This window comes from Panthera tigris, chromosome A1 (assembly GCF_018350195.1).
Source record: "Panthera tigris isolate Pti1 chromosome A1, P.tigris_Pti1_mat1.1, whole genome shotgun sequence".
Lineage (NCBI taxonomy): Eukaryota > Metazoa > Chordata > Mammalia > Carnivora > Felidae > Panthera > Panthera tigris.
Window position 1 is genome coordinate 28,435,712 of NC_056660.1, and position 22,868 is coordinate 28,458,579.

Sequence of the window (22,868 nt, forward strand, 5' to 3'; positions counted from 1 at the left end):
CCCTTTTTTAAAATAACAATAAAAAAAAGGATTAATAACAATACCCAATAAGCCCAGAGTTTTCTTTTAGGCTCTTTTCATATAATCTGGCAATTATTTTTATGGTGGTTCTGACTATTGTCCATTCATTCCTTGATATATAAAAGGAATTAAAAGAATCTATTTTCAGCTTACGAGAATTTATAATTGCCTTCTATCAATCTTCAGTTTGGTGGACAATTTTTCTTATAGTTTAAGTAAGCTTACTGCATTGCAACTTAAATTTGTTCTCTCTATGCTGTATCCAGCTAAAATAAAGCTCCTTTCCAGTGTCTTTAATTTTTTGAAAAACTGGTAATCCAAAGCATTTTACAGACCATTCCAAAGAACAGACAAACAGCAATTCACTTTTAATCTAGTATGATTTTGGTAACTGAACCAGACAAGAATAATGTATGAAAGGAAAATTACAAATCACAATCATGGAATAGGTGCAAAACTTTTAAAAGAAATGCTAACAAACTAATTCTAACTAATTACATATATACATATATATATGTATGTGTATACATATATATATAAAATCATGAGCAATTTTGAATTATCTCAAGAATGTGAAGGAAGTTTAATATACTGTTTTTTAGTTCATTATATTAACAAATTAGAAAAAATATTATTTTAATAAATGAGTAAAAAGGATTTGATGAAACCTAACAACCAAACCTAAAAACAAACCAAAGCAAAAACACCATTCTTAGTAAACCAGGAATATTCTTAGTAAACCATGAAGAAAAGGAAAATTCTTCAATCTGATAAAAGGTATATACCCCAAATTTAGAGCAAACATATTTATGATAAAATACACATATTTTCTTTAGAATTAGGAACAGAACAAGAATGTCACCTATCTGTCCTTTCAGTCAGAGCATTTGCCCAAAATTATCTAATTGGCTACATAAAAAATTCAAAAGGAGCACCTGGGTGGCTCAGTTTGTTAAGCATTCGACTCTTAGTTTCAGCTCAGGTCATGATCTCATAGTTCATGGGTTCAAGACCCATGTCAGGCTCCACACTGGCAGTTTGGAGCCTGCTTGGGATTCTCTCTCTCTCTCTCTCTCTCTCTCTCTCTCTCTGTACTTCCCCCTCTCAATCTCTCTCTCTCTCTTTCAAAATAAAAAAAAATCAAGAGAAACTATATATAAATCATTAGAACAAATAGAGATTAGTGAGATGACTTATAAATCCATATCAGTGACTTTTCTATATTCTACTAACAATCAACTGAGGAAGTTTTTTTTTTTAAATAATCCTATTCAAAATAATAGTAGAAATCTTTGAGCACCTAAGAACAAATCTAATGATATGTAATACTTTTATGGAGGAAAGCATAAATCTTTATTGAAAGCCATAAAGACTTAAATAAAAGGGAAGCTATACCATATTCATGAAAAGGAAGATTCAGAATTATAAAGCTATTATACTCCAAACTTATATATAGTTATTATTTGGTCAAATTCCACCAAGGTTACACAGAATTTGACAAGCTGATCTCAAAATTATCATGGAAATAATAACAAAGGAAGTTTTGGGGAAGATTAAGGAGTTGTACTTTATCAGATATATCAAGATCCATTATGAAGCTATATTCATTATTACAGGATGGGATTGGTACAAGGAAAGACAAATGGACTATTAGAATAGACTATGGAGCCCAGAAGCAGACCCATATATTTGTGGAAAGTTAGTATATGTTAGAAGTAGCATTATAAATCAGTGTGGGAATGGACATACTTATCAATAAATGGTTAAAAATTAAAAATACCCATTTTATCCCTTACAAAAAAGTAAAATATGTATATATGATATAAACCCTATAAGCCAGTCTACAAGTTATGAGCCACAAACTAAGAGATGTTTGATAAAATTTATAATCACAAAAGGATTGGTATTCAGGGACTATAAAGTATCCAAATTAATGAGATGAAAGAATCAACCATAAATGGGCAAAGGATGAATAGACATGCACAGAAGTTAATTCAGATGACCAATAAATATTTGAAAAGATGTTCAACTTTATTATTAATTGGGGAAATGAGATTTTAAAATAATAATCAGCTATCATTTCATACTTTTATAATTTTTACCTGTAAAAGTTAACATTTTTTGTCAATAGAAGAAAATGGAATTCTATTAAAGCTGTTGGGATGGAAGTCTCCTCACTTTAGAGTTGCCTCACATTATCTTTATACTTAAGTATATTAATACTCTATGATTTGGCAATTCTTTTTCTTGATATCACCTCAGAGAAAGACTTAAATGAATGTATAGGAGGCATATGTAAGAATGTTTACTGCATCATTGTTTGTAACAGTGAAAAATGGGAAACAACCCATCTATCCATCAGTAGGGAATGAATATATAAATTGACATATTCACATAATGAGATAGTACACATTAGTTAAAATGAAGTAGGTCTGTCTGTAATATCAGGCAGAAAATGGGCAGTTTGCAAGAAGAAATTTGGGATATGTTGCCATGTATAAAAATGCTAAATGTGACAAAAATGCAATACAGTTTTATTCATACTAATATAGCAAAATAAAAATGTGGACAGGAGAGATACATAACACTTTCAGCGTGAGAATTACCTCCAGAGATGAAAAGAGATTAATAGACTATTTAATATCCTCTGTAACTTTCTATATGCTTGCAATATTTCATAGTTAAAAAAATTCAAAAACTTAAAATTACTTACTTTTAACACTCATAAATATTTTACTGAATTATATAGTCAACTAATTTTTCCAGTGTTATCACCTGACCACAATAAATCTCTCTTTGTCACCACCCTATGGCACTTTGCAAAAAAGTAAAACAGCTATCTTGTTTATTCATTATCTGTTGACTTTAGCAAGGCTACAAACTCAAAAACCTTTTTTACTAACCACCTATTCAAGATAGCACAATTGCAGGAAGGAAAAAAAAAATTATGGGCACATAAAGTTTTTTCCTTTTTTTAGTGACCTCATTCCATATTGAAGCACTAAAAAGAAATTGAGTTTCGCAAAAAATTTTTATTTATTTTTTTTAAATATTTTTATTTATTTTTGAGACAGAGAGAGAGATAGAGCATGAGCAGGGGAGGGGCAGAGAAAGAGGGAGACACAGAATCTGAAGCAGGCTCCAGGCTCTGAGCTGTCAGCACAGAGCTAGATACGGGGCTTGAACTCACAGACCGTGAGATCATAACCTGAGCTGAAGTCGGACGCTCAACCGACTGAGCCACCCAGGCACCCCCCAAAAAAAATTTTTGAAAGTTGACATAATTTGGGGCACCTGGGTGGCTCAGTCAGTTAAGCATCTGACTTTAGCTCAGGTCACGATCTCATAGTTCATGAGTTCGAGCCCCATGTCGGGCTCTGTGCTGACAGCTCAGAGCCTGGAGCCTGCTTCAGATTCTGTGTCTCCTGCTCTCTCTGCCCCTCCCCCACTCAGGCTATGTCTCTGTCTCTCAAAAATAAAATAAATAAACATTTTTTTAAAAAAGTTGACATAATTTATATTAATGAAGTCTATTATTTAGCAGACACAATCCAAAGAAATTCTCTAGTTTAAATTTGTTAAACATTAAATTTATTAAGTATTAACTTGGCTTTTAAAAATCTTGTTAATTTTGGGGTGCCTGGGTGGCTCAGTTGGTTGAGTGTCCAACTTCAGCTCAGGTCATGATCTCACAGCTTGTGAGTTCGAGCCCCGCGTCAGGCTCTGTGCTGACAGCTCAGAGCCTGGAGCCTGCTTCAGACTCTGTGTCTCCATCTCTCTCAGCTCCTTACTCACTCACGATCTGTCTCTCTCTCTCTCTCTCAAAAATAAATAAACATTAAAAAAAATCCTGTTAATTGAATTTTTAAAATGCTTTTAATTTATTTGGGGGTGCCTGGGTGGCCCAGTCAGTTAAGTGTCTGACTGTTGATTTTGGCTCAGGTTGTGAGATTGAGCCCCATGTTGGGCTCCTCACAAGCATGGAGCCTGCTTGGAATTTTCTTTCTCTCCCTCTCTCTCTGCCCCTCCCATGCTTGCATTCTCTCTCTGTCTCTCAAAATAAATAAACTTTTTTTTTTTTTATTTTTATTTACTTGTGTATGGCAGTTGAGTTCAGACTGGAACATTTCTTCATCTGAGGGAATGGTTTGCTAAGTGCCTTATCCTCATATCCTATAATATATACAGCAAGTCTTGGAGCTAGATGTATATTTAATTTTCTGGATAGTTGAAAACCTAAGAAGCCAAAGGAAAGAAACTTTAGAAGATTAGGAAGTTATTAGGTATTTTACATTTTAAAAGTTCTTTTATTGTGGAAGAGTTAATTAGAAGTTCCTATAACAAGGGTTCTATTCCATGTAAGTATTTTGTATTCCATTACATTATCTGCTTATAGAAAATCTTGGGGTAATGATCCTTTAGCATAGAAACTTTAGGCAGAGCTATAAGAATTAGAAATGAAGATTAACAGTCTCTGACATGGAGGTAATGAGGAAATTTTCCCAGTCACCAAAAACTCAGTTTACAGACAATATTTTTCAAGAATTCCCTGTAACATAAAATGAATGACATCTATATAAAATTTCCACTCTTTTTGCATTATTAACCAATTAGTTTTTAAAAAATCATTAAGCCTGATAGAACTAATCATACACAGTGTTAAATGATTATAAGGATTATCGTTGATGTGTATTTTTTGTTCTGAAAAATTATTTTTCTTTCTGGAGAGACTAGCGATTTATTTCTGGCTTTACAATTGCTGTTCAGTGTTTTAAGGGTATAATTTCAAAAATCTAGATATTCTTTACGTGTTTCTATTATTCAACTTACTCTTATAAGCCTAGCAGATATGAATTATTTTTATAGGCCTTTGAAAAATGTTTGATTCCATTTATCTTCCAAATATCTTGGCTAAATTAACTGTCTTCAAATATTTGAAATTTGTCGATAAACTTTATGTATGCTATTTCCTTTTAAGTACTTCAGATAGCTTAATTAACAAACAAAACCTTTCCAGAAAAGTAAATAACTCACAAAGATAATGAACTAACTTTATAAATAGAATGAGCCATAAGTTACTTTAAATATTCAAGTCCTGTTTATAAACTTAAGATTAAAATCACAGGTATCAATTAATTAATTACACACTCTAAATAGAAATCACAGTCTACCTGATAGCCCCTGACTCCCACAGTCTTTTTCTCCCTCTCTTACTACTAATAGTAATACCTCTCTTTCCTGCACTGGTAATTTGGGAACATCCCTGTCCTTACTCTAGCTTCTCATACTACCATCCTGAGAAACCCTATCTTACTCCTTAATCCAAAGATTGTATCTCACTTTCAGTTAGCCTAGGGAAACTACCTCTGTTTTTGTTTCCTAGAATGTGGTTGAATATTTCTTTAGTTTTTTGTTCAACCAAGACCGTAGAGACTGGAGACTTTCCAATTCTATTTTTACTGATAGTAAATGAAGATAATGACAATAATGATTTTAAAAAGGCATTATGGTGCTCCTAATAGTGATAAATACCCTTGAAAACTTTACAGCAGAGTATGTGTTTGTTTTTGTTATAGGGAAGTAGGACAGAAAGAGTGATGTTTCATTCATTCACTCACTTATTCTGTGAAAGCCCACAGAAGGAGAGGAAAAAGCAAGTAGAAAATATCAGTGAGCAATGGGAAAAGAAGCTGTTAACTAGAAAAAAATCGAAACCTAGAAAAAATTAAGGTTGACCTAATACAACCTGACACACTTTATTTTCTTCATTTGTGGGATGAGCCAGTATCTTTTTTTTTTTTTTTCAACGTTTCTTATTTATTTTTGGGACAGAGGGAGACAGAGCATGAACGGGGGAGGGGCAGAGAGAGAGGGAGACACAGAATCGGAAACAGGCTCCAGGCTCCGAGCCATCAGCCCAGAGCCTGACGCGGGGCTCGAACTCACGGACCGCGAGATCGTGACCTGGCTGAAGTCGGACGCTCAACCGACTGCGCCACCCAGGCGCCCCTTTTTTTTTTTTTACATTTATTTATTTATTTATTTTGAGAGAGGCAGAGACCGCACAAAAGGGGGAGGGGCAGGGAAACAGGGGGAGAGAGAATCCCAAGCAGGTCCGTGCTGTCAGCACAGAGCCTGGTACAGGGCTTGAACTCAAACTGTGAGTTCATGAAAGCCGAAACCAAGAGTCTGACACTTAACGACTGAGCCATCCAGGTGCCCTGAGCCAGTGTCTTTTAAAATGTAGGTTCTAGAAGTGGGATATTTTCAACTTCCATACTACCTCTGATTATTTGGTAGTTGTATCTGGGTGTGAGGTTGAAAACAGTTCGGAAACATGTTCAGTAGAAAAGAGTATCACATTGGCAAGCAATGCCTGCCACTGCTATTGGAAGGGAGACATGCATACCTTTTGCAGTTCTCTACAGGCTTTGGAGGGCAATCTAGAAATGTTTCAGTACAGGGGCAAAGGAAAATGTGTCGACAGCAGACTGTATAGATGAAAGGGGTTTTGGGGGATGGTGATGGAGTCTCAGCTTGCAAGTGGTTATTGTCAATCACGATGGTCTGACAGGAAGTAATGGAGATGGAGCTGCAGGGCCTAATGTTACCAGGCCAGACTCCAGTTTGTGGTGTAGAGGAGAGAGGAAAGGGGGGCATGGTGCCAAGATAAGGGCTCAGGAAACAAGATAAAAGCCCAGTTATTGGGTCTGAGAGAGAAGGTGAGGCCTTGGTTTTGGACACAGTCTAAGAACTGTGATAAAAGGTCAGAGGTGAGCAACAGTAAGTCCTACTTGATGCTGAACCAATGAGCTACTGACCTAGAGTTATAGAAATCCCCCTGTCATAGCCTGGAACCAAAATGATGCAGTAGGTGGGAGATAGTGTCAGATATGTGGATTATATCACAGGGTCAGGAAATCTATCAGTTCTTCACATGCTCATTCATTTGCCTTCTCACTCACACCAACATCTCTTTTATTCGAGCGCACACTCAAGGCTGTGGGAACCACCACCAAGGATTTAGAGCTATGGAAAGCCTAAATTAGAAGTGTTATGTTCTTAGTATGTTTATTTGGAATATCGTGGCACACAGTGGTTAGCTTATAGTAGTATAACACAGGTAATGGGTTAAAAATGATTTCTGTGGGCTCACTTGGGATCATAAGTTCCAGATATAACTTTATTTGTGTGGCTGGGAAACTCCATTTTCATCATCTAAGCTCATGATGTTCGTACAATCTACCTGTAGATGAAGAATGCCTCTGTCACTCACCAGATTATTATTTTGACAACATTCATATAGTTTAGACAAGCAGGTGTATTTTTTTTAAATGGAAGGAAAGACCAAGCTGGATAACCCTAAATTGAGTAATTTGTGTTAGAAAGTAAACATCATTAATCCGCTTCCACTAATTTGAATTTCTGATTGCCAGGTTGGAGCAGGTTAAAGCGTTATTTTATCTATTTAAGAAAATTTGATAATCCAGTTAAACTGTTAAACAAGATTTATGAGGCACACTGAATCCATTTTAAGAAGTAAATTATTTTAAGTCTTGTCCTATAAAATATTGTATATAAATGAATACTGCTAATTACACATAAATTTTACTTATTAAAGGAGTTCAACAAACATACTTCATCTTCACAGGTGCTTGAAATTTATATTCCAAAATTTTTCATGGGTTTCACAGAGCAAGACTGACACTCCATAAATGGTTATATTGAGATAGAGAGGGAGGAGAGAAAGAGTTTACGTGGGTACGTGCCAAAAGATATTTAGGAATCACAGAAACCTTTGACTTTACATTATATCCTTCCCCACCCCCTCCCCCCATCCACCAGGTTCTTACCAAGCCTTGCAAGGTCGGCATTAGAAAAAAACCTGGCAGATGCTGCAATAGAAATAAGTGCTGATAATAATCAGGAACCAGAATTGGAGGATTATAAGTGTAAGTATTAAATTTGTTTCTTAAGTGAAATAGTAATTATCAGATATTTGTATTATTGTTTTAATTTCAATAAAAAAATGGTTTTGTTTTCCATCTACTTTGTTTTATGCATTGGGTTGAAGAAATGAATCTTTCCTTTAAAAAAAAAAAAATTGAAACCCACATACAAGTTAGATCTTAGAATATTTCCTTTGTTTCAATGCATACCAGATACCGGTCCTTCAGTCACAATTGAGACAAACCTGTTCAAGGCCCTGAGAATCCCTGCCATAAATAAACTTATGTGATTTTGTTTTACCTTTTTTTCCAAACGTATTTCACTGTAGAATCTAGAATTCTGTTTCCTTTGCACAACATTTACATTTTGAGGACCACTGGTGCCCTGCAGGATATGTTTGGGAAACTGTTCTAGTTTGATGTAGACTAAAATATTCAGAGTACCATTTCATGCCTTCTTATCTTTCCATTTCCACCCTTACTGTCTTTTGTGATTCTCTTCTTCTGGATAACCATTTAAGTATAATTTTAGGGAGGTTTGCACCTTCCTATAAATGTTCCCTGTTCTTCAATTAAAACACAACAAAAGGTTCTCTATTTTTAGAGGTAATTACCTGTTGTATGAAAAATTCGTGTGACCACGGTCTAATGAGGGCTTATTGTGACTCTCTTTGTAATAGATGTTTTTAATAGTTGGGGCTACACCGAGACAGGAATTTGGTGTTGAAGAAATGAGATGACTTTTTTAGAGTAAAATTATAAACTCCACATACCAATGGATCTGGGCACAGATAGGCCCAGCCACCTCAAGGAGATGGAATAACTCTGGGGCCTGGAGACTCATATGTTACTTGACTAAACCTTTTAACATATCCAAAGAAAGCCCGTGTCGTCCTGACTGTAGATTCTTGTTCAGTCTTGGTACCAGGTCAGTGTCAGCAGTTCCCATCTGTGCCTTGCGTAGGGGATAAAGAACCTAAAAGACTTTTGACTCATATGGTTCCATTTATCTTTGATGTCATCTCTCTTGAGGAGAATTCATTTAATGTACTCTCCTTGTTCGAAGGACAAGGTTCACCAAATAACCTTCTGATGAGGATTTGGCTTTCCGTGTAGGTCTCCCCCTCTGAATAATATGCTGCTATGGCAACCAGTGTACCCTGTGGTCCATAGGAAAGTTGCAGTTTTCATTGTGTTGTAGTATTTTCAATTCTTATTTTATATATCAGAATTTATGTATAGATCAGAATATGTGTGTTTAATAATATTCTCCTGGGAGTTAGGTTTGTTGTCAGTTGACATGACAAAATCAGGTTTTGAGCCTACGAGACTGAGGACCTTGACAAATGGACCAAAATAATGCCATCCTATGAGATTTCTTAGCAGACACAGCTAGCCACCTTTCTCCTAGGAAGTATAAGTATGACCATTCTCTGAGTGCATTTCCCTTTTCAAGCTTCAAATTTTAACAACCAACGTGAGTTGGGTGAATTACATTGTTCTAAAGCCCAAAACCAAACTGAACAGATGTGTTCCATAAACTAAACCATAGATAGTTTCAGATGCTACTTGATTCTGAAATTATATTTGTCATCTCAACATAAAAGTATATAGTTAAGTCACTGCCACAATTCTGGTCTTTCTCTGTACGGTTTTATATTGGGTCTGTTTCAGAGACCTGATGGTAGTAAATAAACAATAGATTCTCAGCGTGACAGCTCATCGTTCTTCTCTAGAGAACTTGTAAATAAAAGGGAAATGTCAAGGATCTATTGGAGAGAGAGGTCTACTTTGCTTTGGCAAACGTGTGGCACTCAGCACTTGATTAAACAGGGTGACAGTTTCATTATTTTTAGCTCAAAATAGTTCACAGCACTGCAAAACACAAATGTTGCTTTCCCCCCACCCCCCTCCCTGGTCTTTCAAAATGCTTTAGCACAAAAGAGCAGTTTTCTTATTTGAAGTGGGGCGGGGTCAGGAAGAAGACAGGTCAGTTGTTTAGGCATTGTAATTATCTGTCTGCTTGCTCCAGTATTTCCACAGGATGGAATATTATTTGGAGTCAAAGGAGTAAACGTACCCCACTCAGCAGAAAGAACATTATACTTAGTTCTGTTTTTAGCTCTACCCATGTTAGCTGGGTGGCTTTAAGCAAATTACTTAATATATGTCCTTAGCTTCCTCGTAATTCTTGTCTCATTGTTAAGAGAATTACATGAAATTATATGAGAAAGCATTGAAGCTTCTAGTTTGAGATCTGGACTGTAGAAGGTCCTCAATAAATTATGGCTTCTGTTGTGATCATCGATGTTACTTTAACAACTACCACTATTAATGTTATGATTGGTAATCTTGGAATATGTCAGGCAGTGAACATGTATATCTCTTTACTATAGAAATACATATGAGATGTGTTCCGTGACTTCAAATTTATTATTATTTTTAAGGAGCTCATATTCTATTCCAGACCAACTATATAAAGCAAATAGAAGACAATAAAATAGTAATTATCACAGAATAACAGTGTGACACATGGGGTTCTTACTTGAAAATACAGATCTCCTGGACCATCCCGGAAAATAATAATTTGAGAGGTCTTGGGTGGGGAGGTTGGTTAATCAATATTTTTTACTAAAACTCTAGGCAATTCTCATTTGGAGTTTTTTCAAAGGGTAGGTTCCCAAATATTCAAAGTACTTCAGAGCTTTTGAACGTGTATTCAGCCTTGTTTATGTGATAGTCTCTGATAAAAGAAGCTTATGAAGGCGGCTTGACTGAGTTCTGGTGGGGGGAGCAGTTCTTCTGTAATTGTGTCTATATGCTGTTTGCTACATACTTTATTTTAAATAAGTTTTATTATATTTTGCAACATTTTAAACATTTTATGTAGAGCTTTGGTGTTTTATTACCACCTTCAAGCTTACTTCATTTAGATGTTAATTTAGAAGTCCTTAATGAACCCACAAGATGTTAAAGATGCTGTATTGCATTATGTCACATTGGACTTGGTTTCTCTGAAGACAGTGCTACGAGTAATCCTCTATCCTGTGGGGAATGTTTAGGTGAAGTAGCTTCTGGATCTCTGAGGATTGGAGCTGTTACTGCACCGATCTATAATGCCCGGGAGAGAATGAAAGTGCCTGATGTTCTGTTCTATGACAACATTCAGGTAAGATCACTGCTTTGCGTTTATGGATAACACCTCTTACATTGTGGTAATCAACTCCACAGTGAAGCTGATATTTAATTAGTTTTCTAATTTGCCAAGTTCAATTCACATGATGCAAAATGAGATGTTGAAACTTTTTTTTTTAATTTTAATGTTTATTTATTTTTAAGAGAGAGAGAGAGAGAGACAGATAGAGCATTAGTGGGGTAGGGACAGAGAGAGAGAGGGAGACACAAAATCCAAAGCAGGCTCCAGACTCCGAGCTGTTAGCACAGAGCCCAACGCAGGGCTCGAACCCACAAGCCATGAGATGACCTGAGCTGAAGTCTGATGCCCAACTGACTGAGCTACCCAATTCCCCCGGAACATCTTTTACTAAGGCATTGTAAACTTTTCAATTCATTCCAAAGACACTTGAAAATTGGAAGAGTTGCTGCTGTGACGAGAATCATATGTTTTCTATGTGCACATGCACTACACTCCAGGTAAATAAAATGAATGTATCATGAAATTAAGAACAAAAGGAACTGATACTCATCCTCTCCTTTGCTTTCCTGTCAGTTAAATTATCTCAACAGTTCAAAGAGGATGTGTCCTATGTATTCTTTTTCTCATATTCCTTTTCTTTTCCCTGAAAAGTCCTAATATTTTCCTATCCTTTTCCTTTTTTTTTTTTTTAAGGGAGAAAGATAATTTCTCACTTGTAAACTAATCAATAATTACAGACCTTCCACTAAGCCCCCAAAATAAGTGTATACCCAGAAAGCTTTACTGTAGACATTCACCTTAATAAGAATGTTTTCCAGAGAAAATTACCCATACTATAAAAGGAGATTTTCCTTTTCCAGATTTTATGTCAAGTGGTTATATATTTAAATTTTTCTCTAATAATTTGTCCCTAATCTGCATGTAGATAATAACCTTACATTATGTTAGAAGAACTTCTACTTGCTGTTTTTACTATATTAAGGAGTTAGAAAAATTAAAAGTTTTTTTGCTGCCATTTCCCATATTTGTTGTTCAGTTAGTACTGTAATTTATATCCCTAGATGATATTAACAATGCAGAAGGTATCTGGGAAAATTTTTCTTCCTCAATAAAAATCTTGATTAAATATTTTGAAATCTGTCAAAACTGTAATTACTATCTATGACAAAGACAAAAGCATAACCTGAATTTATTTTGTATTCGTTCTATGGCCCACTAACTAATAACATAGGTCTGATTTTTCTTCTGAAGCATTAATACTCTTCCACAATCAGTAGACAAATATGCAGACAAGAAAGTTACTTTTAGGATACAGAAGGAAAAGAATCTTGCCTATCAAGAAAGACAGAAACATGGTTGTAAAGAAAATATACTATTCCCAAGCATTGATAGTAATGTACTCTGTTCATGTAGTCAAGAGGAATAAAGACAAACGAATCAGGAAATCTTATAAGTGACAATTTGAAAAAGTCCATGGTAGCAAAGGTTGAAAAGACTTCCCAGCGTTTAAGAATGTAGAAAATTCAGTAACAGGGAGGGCCATTGTGCCCTTGAACACTGTCTGTTGCCATGGTATTTGTGACACAGACTTTGAGGACCACAGGGCTGCTATGAACTTTACACAGTGGCCCTGAGGGATTTTCTGCAGCCTGTCTCCAAATGTACCTTTTCTTCATAAAGCATTGTGAATTAACCATTAACAAAAAATTTTAGCTGTATCAATTCAAGGAACCATGGCTTTTGATCAAATTTGCTTTTATTGCATATGTTACTTCCTTTTATGCTGTACTTCCATTTTGAAGCAGTAATCTCCACTGTCTCTTAAATATTTAGGGGCTTCTATACCATTCTATTCTATGCCCTGAGGTCCCTTTGCCACATTGTATTGAAATTGATTTTTTTAAAGTTTATTTATTTATTTTGAGAGAGGCAGAGACAGTGCAACTGGGGACGGGGCAGAGAGGGAGAGGGGAAGAGAGAGAATCGCAAGCAGGCTCCACACTGCCATCACGGTGCCCGATGCAGGGCTCAAACTCACAAAACCACGAGATCATAACCTGAGCTGAAACCAAGAGTTGGACATTGAACCCACTGAGCCACCCAGATGCCCCTGAAATTGATTTTTTAAATATGGTCTCTATACCACTGAAGTAAAGTCTATGTTTTCTTTAGCTTGAATCTTCACCAAATATCATGTGCCCAGCACATTGGGAATGCTGAGTAAAATATGTGTTGAGTGGATTAATAAAGAAAGAGTAAGATTTTGAATGTTCATAATCAGGAGTATTATTTTATTAAATGGGTCATTAAGAAATGTTACACTTCCAGTAGTAAGGAGAAATTGGAGGAAAGGAAAATAATAGCCTCTTAAACCTAAGGAACTTTAGATCTGAAAAAATGTTTAAAATATCTACCATGTGTCAAGCCTTGTTTAAGGTATTTGGATAAAGATATTAAAATACCCACACATACGCAGCTACACATAGGTAGCTCCAGGGCCCACATTGCCTAGGTCCATCAGCAGAGAAAGAAAAGAAAGGACACATGATTACTGGATAGTGTGACGAAAGTGCACACAGGTTACTATGGTAGCGTCGAGATGATAGTCCCAGATTGAGCCACCCAAGTGCCCTGAAACATCTTTTACTAAGGCATTGTAAACTTTTAAATTCTTTCCAAAGACACTTGAAAATTGGAAGAGTTGCTGCTGTGACGAGAGTCATATATTTTCATAGAAATGAAAATACATCATGGAAAATGATGTGAACCCGGCAAAGTTGAGAGACTCTCTCAGGCAGAGAGACTAACATTTGCATATGTGACTTAGCATATGTGACTTAGCTATGTGTAGTTAGGAAACTACATATAATTAATTATCACTGGCACAGAGCTGAGGTTGCAAACAGAAGAGTGACAGGCGATGCAGCTGATGAGTTAGAAAAGGGTCAAATCATTTTGGCCTTCTAGTTAAGGAATCTGGATGCTATTCGTAAGAAGTGAGGAAGCCATTGGAAGATGTTAGGCACATTTCCACTAGCTAACTTTGCATTCACTCTTTAATGTTGTCCATGTGTTGGAACCAAGACAGAAAGAGACTTGTTAGGGGGCTGTTGCAATAGTCCAGGTACAATAGTCAGGTCCTTATGAAGGATCTGAACGAAGAGGGTGACAGTGGGGATAGAGTGGAGAGGACAAATAGCAGGGCTCTTTAGGCAGTAGGTAGAGTCAATGGAACTATGTGTGAGATGAAAGCCAAGATTCTCCCTCAGGGAGCACATAAGCCTGGTGGAAAAGTAAACAGAAGAGAAGAGAGTAAATTATTCTAAATTTTTGGCTGAATATAGTGTGGGAGGAGAGTGACAGGAGAGGAGGCCAAGACTAAATCAAGAAGTTGAGAAGGGGAGGGCGGTTGAGGGGAGTGGCTACATTGGTGAAAGGAGTTAAGTACAGACTTCCAGTTATAAAATAAATAAGTCATGAGGATGTAATGTACGGCATGGGGGAATATAATCAATAATATTATATTAACTTTGCAATGTGACAGATGGTGGTGATCATTTCACGATGTATACAAATGTTGAATCACTATGTTGTACCACCTGAAACTAATTTAACATAATGTCGATTATATCTCAACACATAAATAAATAGCCTTTAGCAAAGAAAAAAAAAGGGAGGGAGGGAGGAGGGAAGGATGAACCTTTGTTTCAAAGGTATTAGGAGTCATTTAAGGAATTTTAAAAAAAGAAGTGACTTTTTTTTTCCTTCCCCTCCCCCATGGTCTTCTGTTAAGTTTTTCAGGATCCACATAAGAGCGAAAACATATGGTATCTGTCTTTCTCTGTATGACAACAACAACAATAAAGTTAGGGAGGGAGCCAAATCATAAGAGACTTAAAAACTGAGGATAAACTGAGGGTTGATGGGAGAAGAGGGGTGGGAGGGAGGAGAAAGTGGGTGTTGGGCATTGAGGAGGGCACCTGTTGGGATGAGCACTGCATGTTGTATGGAAACCAATTTGACAATAAATTTCATTAAAAAAGAAAAAAGAAAAAAAAAGTGACATGATTTTGAACAAAGAAGTGATTGTCAGTACTATAAAGAGCACATTGCCTCAAGGAGAGACTGAAGTTAGAGAAGCCAAATTGGTGATAAAAATCTAGGCCAGAGATGTAAAAACCTAAATGAAAACTGGGGATAGAAAGAGAGGGATAAATACAATTGACTTTTGGGTGACTTAATAGCTTAGACTTGGTGTTTAACTGGCTCTTGATAAGGAAGGAGTGAAGCGTGCAAGATGATGGTAGAGATTTGGTCGGATGGTAGGAAATGATGCTATTAACAGTGATAAGAGATACAGGAGAAAAAACAAAGTTGAGGAGAAAGTAATGAGACAAGTTTTGGACGCGGTGAGTTTGAAGAGACTGGGAAATAACCAAGTACATGGTTTGATAATTGCTCAGAATATGAGGCTGGAGCTGAGGAGGAGTCTTGCTGTTGAAGATCATCATAGAGTTGGTAGCCGAAGCAGTGGAATAGGTGAGAGTATTTAGGGAGAGTAGTCACACGTAGCTCTTCAAGCACTGACATGTGGGTACCCAACTCTGCACACAGCCCTCCCTCCCCCTTCGGTGGGTGCCCGTGTACAAGTAGGCATGAGCTACTCTGCCCTAAACCTTGACCCCAGGAGACCATGTAAAAAGGTACTGAGAGTGATCAAATGAAGGAATATGGAAGAAATCAGTATACAAGGAATTGCTACAACAAAAAGATCCAACCTGAAAGACTGTGGAGAGAAATTGTTAGAGAGGTAGGAGGGATTCAGGAGAGGTGAACAAGTGGAAGGGGCAACTTTTAAGAAACTGTCTGTGGTACATGAGTGGGCCAAGAGGTTAAGAGAAGAATTACATAGGCAGTGTGACCTTAGCCTTAGCTAATGTTTGTTGATTTGAATACTCTAGTTGGATGGAATGAGGGCATTAAGTAGGAGAACATGAGTACACTATAGAAGAATACAACTATAGTTTGAATTTTTCAGTATTTACATGGCTTTTCTTTATCTGGTGATACAGGTGCTCCTTCTAACTTTTCTGTCTATTCCTCATGTGGATTAGCCCTTTTGTTACTGGAAAACTTTAATGTCTGGAAATTGGCACTGAGTTTTCATCTTAGAAGGAAGAGGTCTCCAGACCACATTACCAGTAGAACCCAGATTAGAGGGGTATTCTAGGCCTCCCTAGGGTAACCACACACATTGGCCTGCTTAAGATAATCCCTAAAATAGTCCCTGTTTACATTTGTTGCCCATTATTATTAACGATATCTCTTTTTAGTCTTAAAAGTGCCAGGGTGGACAATAAATTGATGTGCCCACCCTACTTCAAGCTTTGTTAAAACTCTAGTGCAACAGCGTATCTGAAAGCTTTTTAAAAAATAAAAACTACAAAGGTAAACTTTAGGAAATACTCATCTGTTTTTGAAGGAAAGAAAAAACTTTCTCAGTTTTTCTAAGAAAGAAACTCTGAAAGAAAGTATGGCTTAATTTGACAAGTAAAAGGAAAATATTCAAGATGTCAAAAAAAATCCATAAGAAGTTAAAAAAAGAAAAGCAAGCATAAGCTAGAAAAATATCTGCAGTGTGTATTAAATGCAGTTAATTTGCCTTTTTTACAAATGAGGAACTTCAGTAACTCAGTACTTATGAAGCTGTTATTGTTTTGATACAGAAAACCACGAGAAAGAAATAAGGATATTAATTGTTCTAGGATATATTTCTTCCCCCCAACCCCCGCCCCTGAGCCTTCCTGACCTACTTATGGTTGTCCTATTTTGCAAGATACAAAAGAGCAATGTAATTTCCTCTGTGGCTATTGTGAACAACCTTAATCTTGTTCTTATATTATATTGTGGCCTAATTCAAATAAAAAACATGGAAACTAAGTCATGTATTTCTAATTCTAAAGTTACGCTTCCTCTGAAGGTAATCGTTAAGAGCAAGTTAGTGTAACATGTTCCGTGGAAATCTCCAATTATTTTAGAGAGCCTTTGTATATTTACATTATTAGCAAGTGTTAATTTAAATATTATATTAAATTATAAGCCAACCCTAATAGAGCAATAGCTAAAATATGTTAGGGTTAAATTATGCAAACTCTGAAATAATGGTCAGTGGCTTAGTCTTGCTTAGGTGGACTGTTGCAAGCTTTCAGTGTCAGTGACCTAATTGGTTATATAATTTACAACCAACATTAATTTTTTTTAAATCAAATTGAGTATTGTCGGTTACAATAGATGTTTTACTTTCTTTTGTATTCAGTTTGTTTAAACTAAAACATAAAAATTTACCCATTTCTCCCACCCCTACCCCCTGCCTCTAGCAACAGCCAGTGTATTTTCTGTACCTATGAGCTTGATTTTTTTTAGTATATATATGTTAAATGTATTTTATTTACGTATTATAAATATACACATATTTTTTAGATTCCATATGTAAGAGATCATACAGGATTTGTCTTTCTTTGACTTAAGCTTCTTCTGCATCTGTTGAGATGATCGTCTTCGTATCTACATTAGCTCATTTGCAGATGTTGAACCATCCTTACATCCCTGGAATAATCCCCACTTGATCATAGTGTATGATTCTTTTAATGTCGTGTTAAATTATGGCTTGCTGATATGTCGTTGAGAATTTTTACATCTGTGTTCATCCAGGATATTGACCTGTAATTTTTCTTTCTTTTGGCATCTTTGTCTGGCTTTGGTATCAGGGTAGGTGGCCTCATACAGTGAGTTTGAAAGAGGTCCCCTCTGTATTTTGGAAGAGTTTGAGAAAGATTGGTATTAATTCTTCTTTGAATGTTTGGTGGAATTCACTAGTGAAGCAGTCTGGTCTGGACTTTTTTTGTTGAGGGTTGTTTTTTTTGTTGTTTTGTTTTGCTTTTTTGTTTTTTTTATGGGTTCAGTTTCCTTACTAGTAAACATGTTTGATATAAGTACAGCCATTTCTGCTTTCTTTTGGTTTTCGTTTGCATGGAATATCTTTTCTCATTTCTTCACTTTCAGTCTGTGTGTGTCTTTATGTCTAAGATGAATCTCTTCTAGGCAACATATAGAAGGGTCTTGGTATTTTATCTATTTAGCCACTCTGTGTCTTTCAATTGGAGAAATTAGTCCATTTACATTCAAAGTAATTATTAATAGGTATGTGTTTATTGCCATTTTGTTAATTATTTTCTGGCTATTTCTATAGTTTTTCTCTGTTTCTTTTTCTCTTACACTCTTCTTTAGTGGTTTGATGGCTTTCTTTAGTGTTATTCTTATATTCTCTTCTATTTTTTGTTATTTCTTTCTAGTTACCATGAGGCTTACATATATCTACAACAGTCTATTTTAAGTTGATAACAACTTAGTTTAATCCCATTATAAAGCTCAACATTCTTGTTCTTCCCCCTCATGTTTTGTTTCTGCTGTCACATTTTTTATCTTATATGTCAATTAATTATTATAATCAAAGATGTTTTTACTACCTTGCCTATTAACCTTCATACTATCTTTGTAAGTGATTAATCCTCTATCTTTACTATATATTTACCTTTCTGGTGAAATTTATTTTCATGTGTGTCCTCGTTACTAATTAACACCTTTTCTATTCAGCTTAAAGTCCTTTTAATATTTCTTGTAAGGCTCGGTTAGTGGTGATGACTCATTTAGCATTTGCTTGTCTGGAATACTCTGTTTTTCACTTCTGAATGATAACTTGCTAGGTAAAGTATTCTTGGTTGGCAAGGTTTTTTTTCAGTCCTTTGACTACCTTGTGCCATTCCCTCTGGCATGCAATATCACTGCTGAAACATCTGCTCATTGCTTTATGGGTGTTCCCTTCTATGTAACAAGTTGTTTTTCTACTGTTGATTTTAATATACTCTCGTTGTCTTTAACTTTTGACATTTTGGGAGCACCTGAGTGGCTTGGTTGTGTAAGTGTCCAACTCTCAATTTTGGCTCAGGTCATGATCTCACAGCTCATGAGTTCAAGCCCCGCATCAGGCTTTGTGCTGACAGAATGGGAATAAAATTCCAAGACCTTTATATATGCTTTCTCCCTCTTTCTCTGGTCCTTCTTCTCTCTTTCTCTCTCTCTCAAGATAAATAAATAAACTTTAAAAAATGACATTTTAATTATAATGTGTCATGGTGTGGGTCTCTCAACTCCTCTTCTTCGGAACTTGCTGGGATTCTTGGGTCTGGATGTTGGTTTCCTTCCCCATGTTAGAGAAGTTTTCAGTTATTATTTTTTAAAGTAAGATTTCTGCCTCTTTAACTTCTCTTTCCTGGGGCCCTATAGTTCAAATGTTAGTTTGTTTGATGTTGTCCCTTAAGTCTCTTAAACTATCTTCACTTTTAAAAAAATTCTTTTTTCTTTTTGATGCTTTAATGGGGTTTGTTCCACTGCCTTGTCTTTGAGTTGACTGATCCTTTCTTCTACTTCATCTGTTCTGCTGTTGAACTTAATTAGCTCAGTTACTATATTCTTCAACATTGTGACTTCTATTTGATACTTTTTATATTTCTCATCTCTTTGTTGAAGTCCTCACTGTGTTCATCCATCCTTTTCAGTTTTGGGGGGTGGTTTTCCTTATGACCATTACTTTGAAATTTTATTGGGTAAATTATTTATCTCCATTTTATTAAGATTTTTTCCCGAGGTTGTATCTTCTCCTTTCATTGGAACATATCCTTTGTTCTGTTTTTCATCTTGCTTAACTCTATTGGTTTTATACAATATATGAAATAACTACCTCTCCCAGTCTTAAAAGAGTGGCCTCATGTAGGAGATGAACCTTATCATTCAACGCTGCCTCAGCTCTTGATTGTCTCTTAAATCTATATGCTTGTTCAAGCTGCCCATTATATTTTTAATAATTCCCAGTACCAGAAGATGTGCCAAGACCTCTTGTACCATAGGGGAGGATCTCAGCACTTGGACTCAGGCTGACTGGAAGCCACACCCTCAAGCATTAGCTTTTAAAAGTATGCAAATATATACAGTCCTGTGTACCCCATAACTATAGCCTCTCTGACCATGAGAACCAGGTGATCTAGAGGTGTCCACTGGATGACAGCCATAGAGATTGGGGCTACAAACAAGTGTCCAAGCCCTTTTCTAAGTGATACTAGGGAATTGGAGCAAGGCCAAGAAAGAGAAAGCCAAGATGGCATCCATAGCCTACATTTCTTGATAGTGCTCCATGGGCTTCTAAATGTGTGCCAAACTGAAGCTTGTTCCTCAGGCTGAAGCTCCAGGACAAGCAAAGAGGCCTCCTTCACAGAAGATTGAAGAGTATGCCTCAGTCCGCTGTCTTGCAGTGTCCTGGGCTGGTAGCCTCCCAAGCACCATCTTTATGATAGCCACAGTCTCATGGGACCCAGAAATGCAAGCCCCCCCAAGATACCAGAGCCAAATATTAAGGAGTGTCCCTGGGTGACAGCTGCATTAACCAGGGCACCAGACACAAAAACTAGGGCACCAGATGTGTGTAAAGCTCCCTTCCAGGAGACACTGGTGCTTTGGAGCATGATAAAGTGTGAGTACAAAGATAGCGCCTGCCCTCCAAGGTCTCTAGACAGGATTACAGCCAACCCTAGGATGCATGTTTTATTAGAATACTGCCCCCTCAGGCCTCAGTCATGATGATTAGCTCATAGTCCTCCTTCCTAGAATAACCGAGCTCCTGAATTTGTTGCCTATTGCTATGCCCTAGGGGTGGTAGCTTTTTAAGACCTCTCTGTCCTTTGGTTACAGTCCTGTGGGACTCACTGTATAAGCCCCACTGGCCACCAGAGCCATGTGATGTAGAGGTATCTTCTGGCAGAAGTCACAAAAATCAGGGGCCACATAGGGGTATGAGCTTCTTTCTGGGTGATGCCAATTATCAGTTGTATGGGACCAGGAATGCAAACTCCCCGGCCTCCAGAGCCAGGTGATCAAGAGGTGACTCCCAGGTCGTAGTCACAAAAATTGAGGCACCAGACCCATGTAAAAGCTCTCTTCCAGGAGATACTGGTGTTCTGGAATATGGGAGAGGGAGAGCATGAAGATGGCCTGTGCCAGTCTCCATCCCCAGAGAGTATTCCAGCAGGCTTCCACATGTGTGTATTAAGTTAGATGCCTGTACCTCAGGCCAGTTCTTTAATATAAGCAGGTGAGCCTCCTTCACTTTAAGTCTGGGCACAGTCAGCTGCCTCTGAGCTGGGCCCCGGGGCAGGGGAGTCTGAGCGCACAATCCTCTAAGAGCAGTTTCTCAGATCACTAGAGTCTTGTGGGTCTCAGGATGTAAGCCCTGTTGGCTTTCAAAGTTAGATGTTTTGGGGGGCTCATCTCTCAAGTATATGTCTTAAAAGTTGGGATGCTCAGTGTGGGGTTCGGACCCTTCGTTCCTCAGGGTGAAGCTCCACATTTTGAGATCCCTCCCAGTTACAGGATGCTGCACTGGGGGTGAGGTTTATGGTGAGACTGTGTCCCAGCCTCTCCTCCCTGCTTTGATGGTTTTCTTCTCATTTGCCCAGTGTGTAATCATCAGGCAGCTAGCCTTTAGATTTTTCTAAAAGGAAATTATTTCATCTGATGCTGTACAATCTGTGTGTCCACGGGGGGAAGTGAGTTCGGGATCTTCCTACACTGCCATCTTGAATTGTCACCCTAGATGTTTTACTTAGCACAAAGAGGTATTTATTGTTAACTTTATTATTTCACCTTGATTATGCAAAACACAATTAACCTCTAGTTCTTTTCTCTCTAGCACATGATAGTGATGGAAGACATGCTGAAAGACTTTCTTCTTGGAGAACACCTATTATTGGTTGGCAATCAGGTGAGTCATGGCTGGAACTCAGGTACTAATGAATAAATGATAGTAACAGTTTAAAAGCAGTAAGTCTCTTCTTGTTGGAATATGTTTTTAGAAGTGATTCTTCTTTTTCCTACCAAAATGACTGATTTAATTAGGCAAAGAGGGCCTTCTACCTTCTAAGTTTTAGAATTATGTCCGGGCTTAAATCCCCATTCAGTCACCCATCAAGTTCTGTCCCTTCTACCTCCTAAGTATCTACTCTTCTTTCCTGTATCTGTCACCCTAGCCCAGCTCGCCGTCGCCTGTCACCTGGTCTACAGCAGTACTTTGCTAACATAGCTCCACGTCAACCTTACTCTCACTCCGATCTACTCCTCACTCTGCAGCCAGGTTGATACTTGTCAAATTAAAATCTGATCAGGTCTCCCTTTTTCGCTTAAATTGGCTTTCCATTGCTCTTAGGTATAGTCTTCAGTATGGCTTACAGTGTCCTGCAGGATCTGGCCTCTGCCCACCTTTCTAGTCCTAAGCCTTGGCTCCTTCCTTTCTCTCACTCGGTGTTAGCTTGAGCCACTCTGAACTTGCTTCAGTTTCTTATCTCTGCCCTGGTCCTTGCTGCCTGCCCTTCTGTCTACAAGGAGCACTCCCAGTCCTCTTCCTCCGCCCCTTTCCCCTAACTCCTGAGAGGTCTCCCCTTGTCCCTAGCTGAATTCAATTTATCCTCCTTCTACACCCTTCTATGTTTCTGTCCTCACACTAGTCATGTTACTGTGTCTATGTGTAGAATGACTGTCTTTCCAACTTGTCTATATGATCTTCAAGGGCAGGGACCATGGTTTTCTTGCTTCTCTCTGTATCCTTGGTTACTAGAACAGTGTCTGCTACATTGTAG

The 22,868-nt window shown here is 37.3% G+C and overlaps 1 protein-coding gene across 2 annotated transcripts in view; it reads left to right on the forward strand.

Annotated features, from left to right (window-relative positions):
* VWA8 (von Willebrand factor A domain containing 8) overlaps window positions 1-22,868 on the forward strand; it is a 366,248-nt gene that overhangs the window by 143,475 nt on the left and 199,905 nt on the right. For both annotated transcript variants that reach the window (XM_042977303.1, XM_015538962.2), the window contains exons 18-20: window positions 7,867-7,973; window positions 11,033-11,139; window positions 21,926-21,997. In XM_042977303.1, the coding sequence (XP_042833237.1) occupies window positions 7,867-7,973; window positions 11,033-11,139; window positions 21,926-21,997 (286 nt within the window). The remainder of the gene's footprint in view (window positions 1-7,866; window positions 7,974-11,032; window positions 11,140-21,925; window positions 21,998-22,868) is intronic.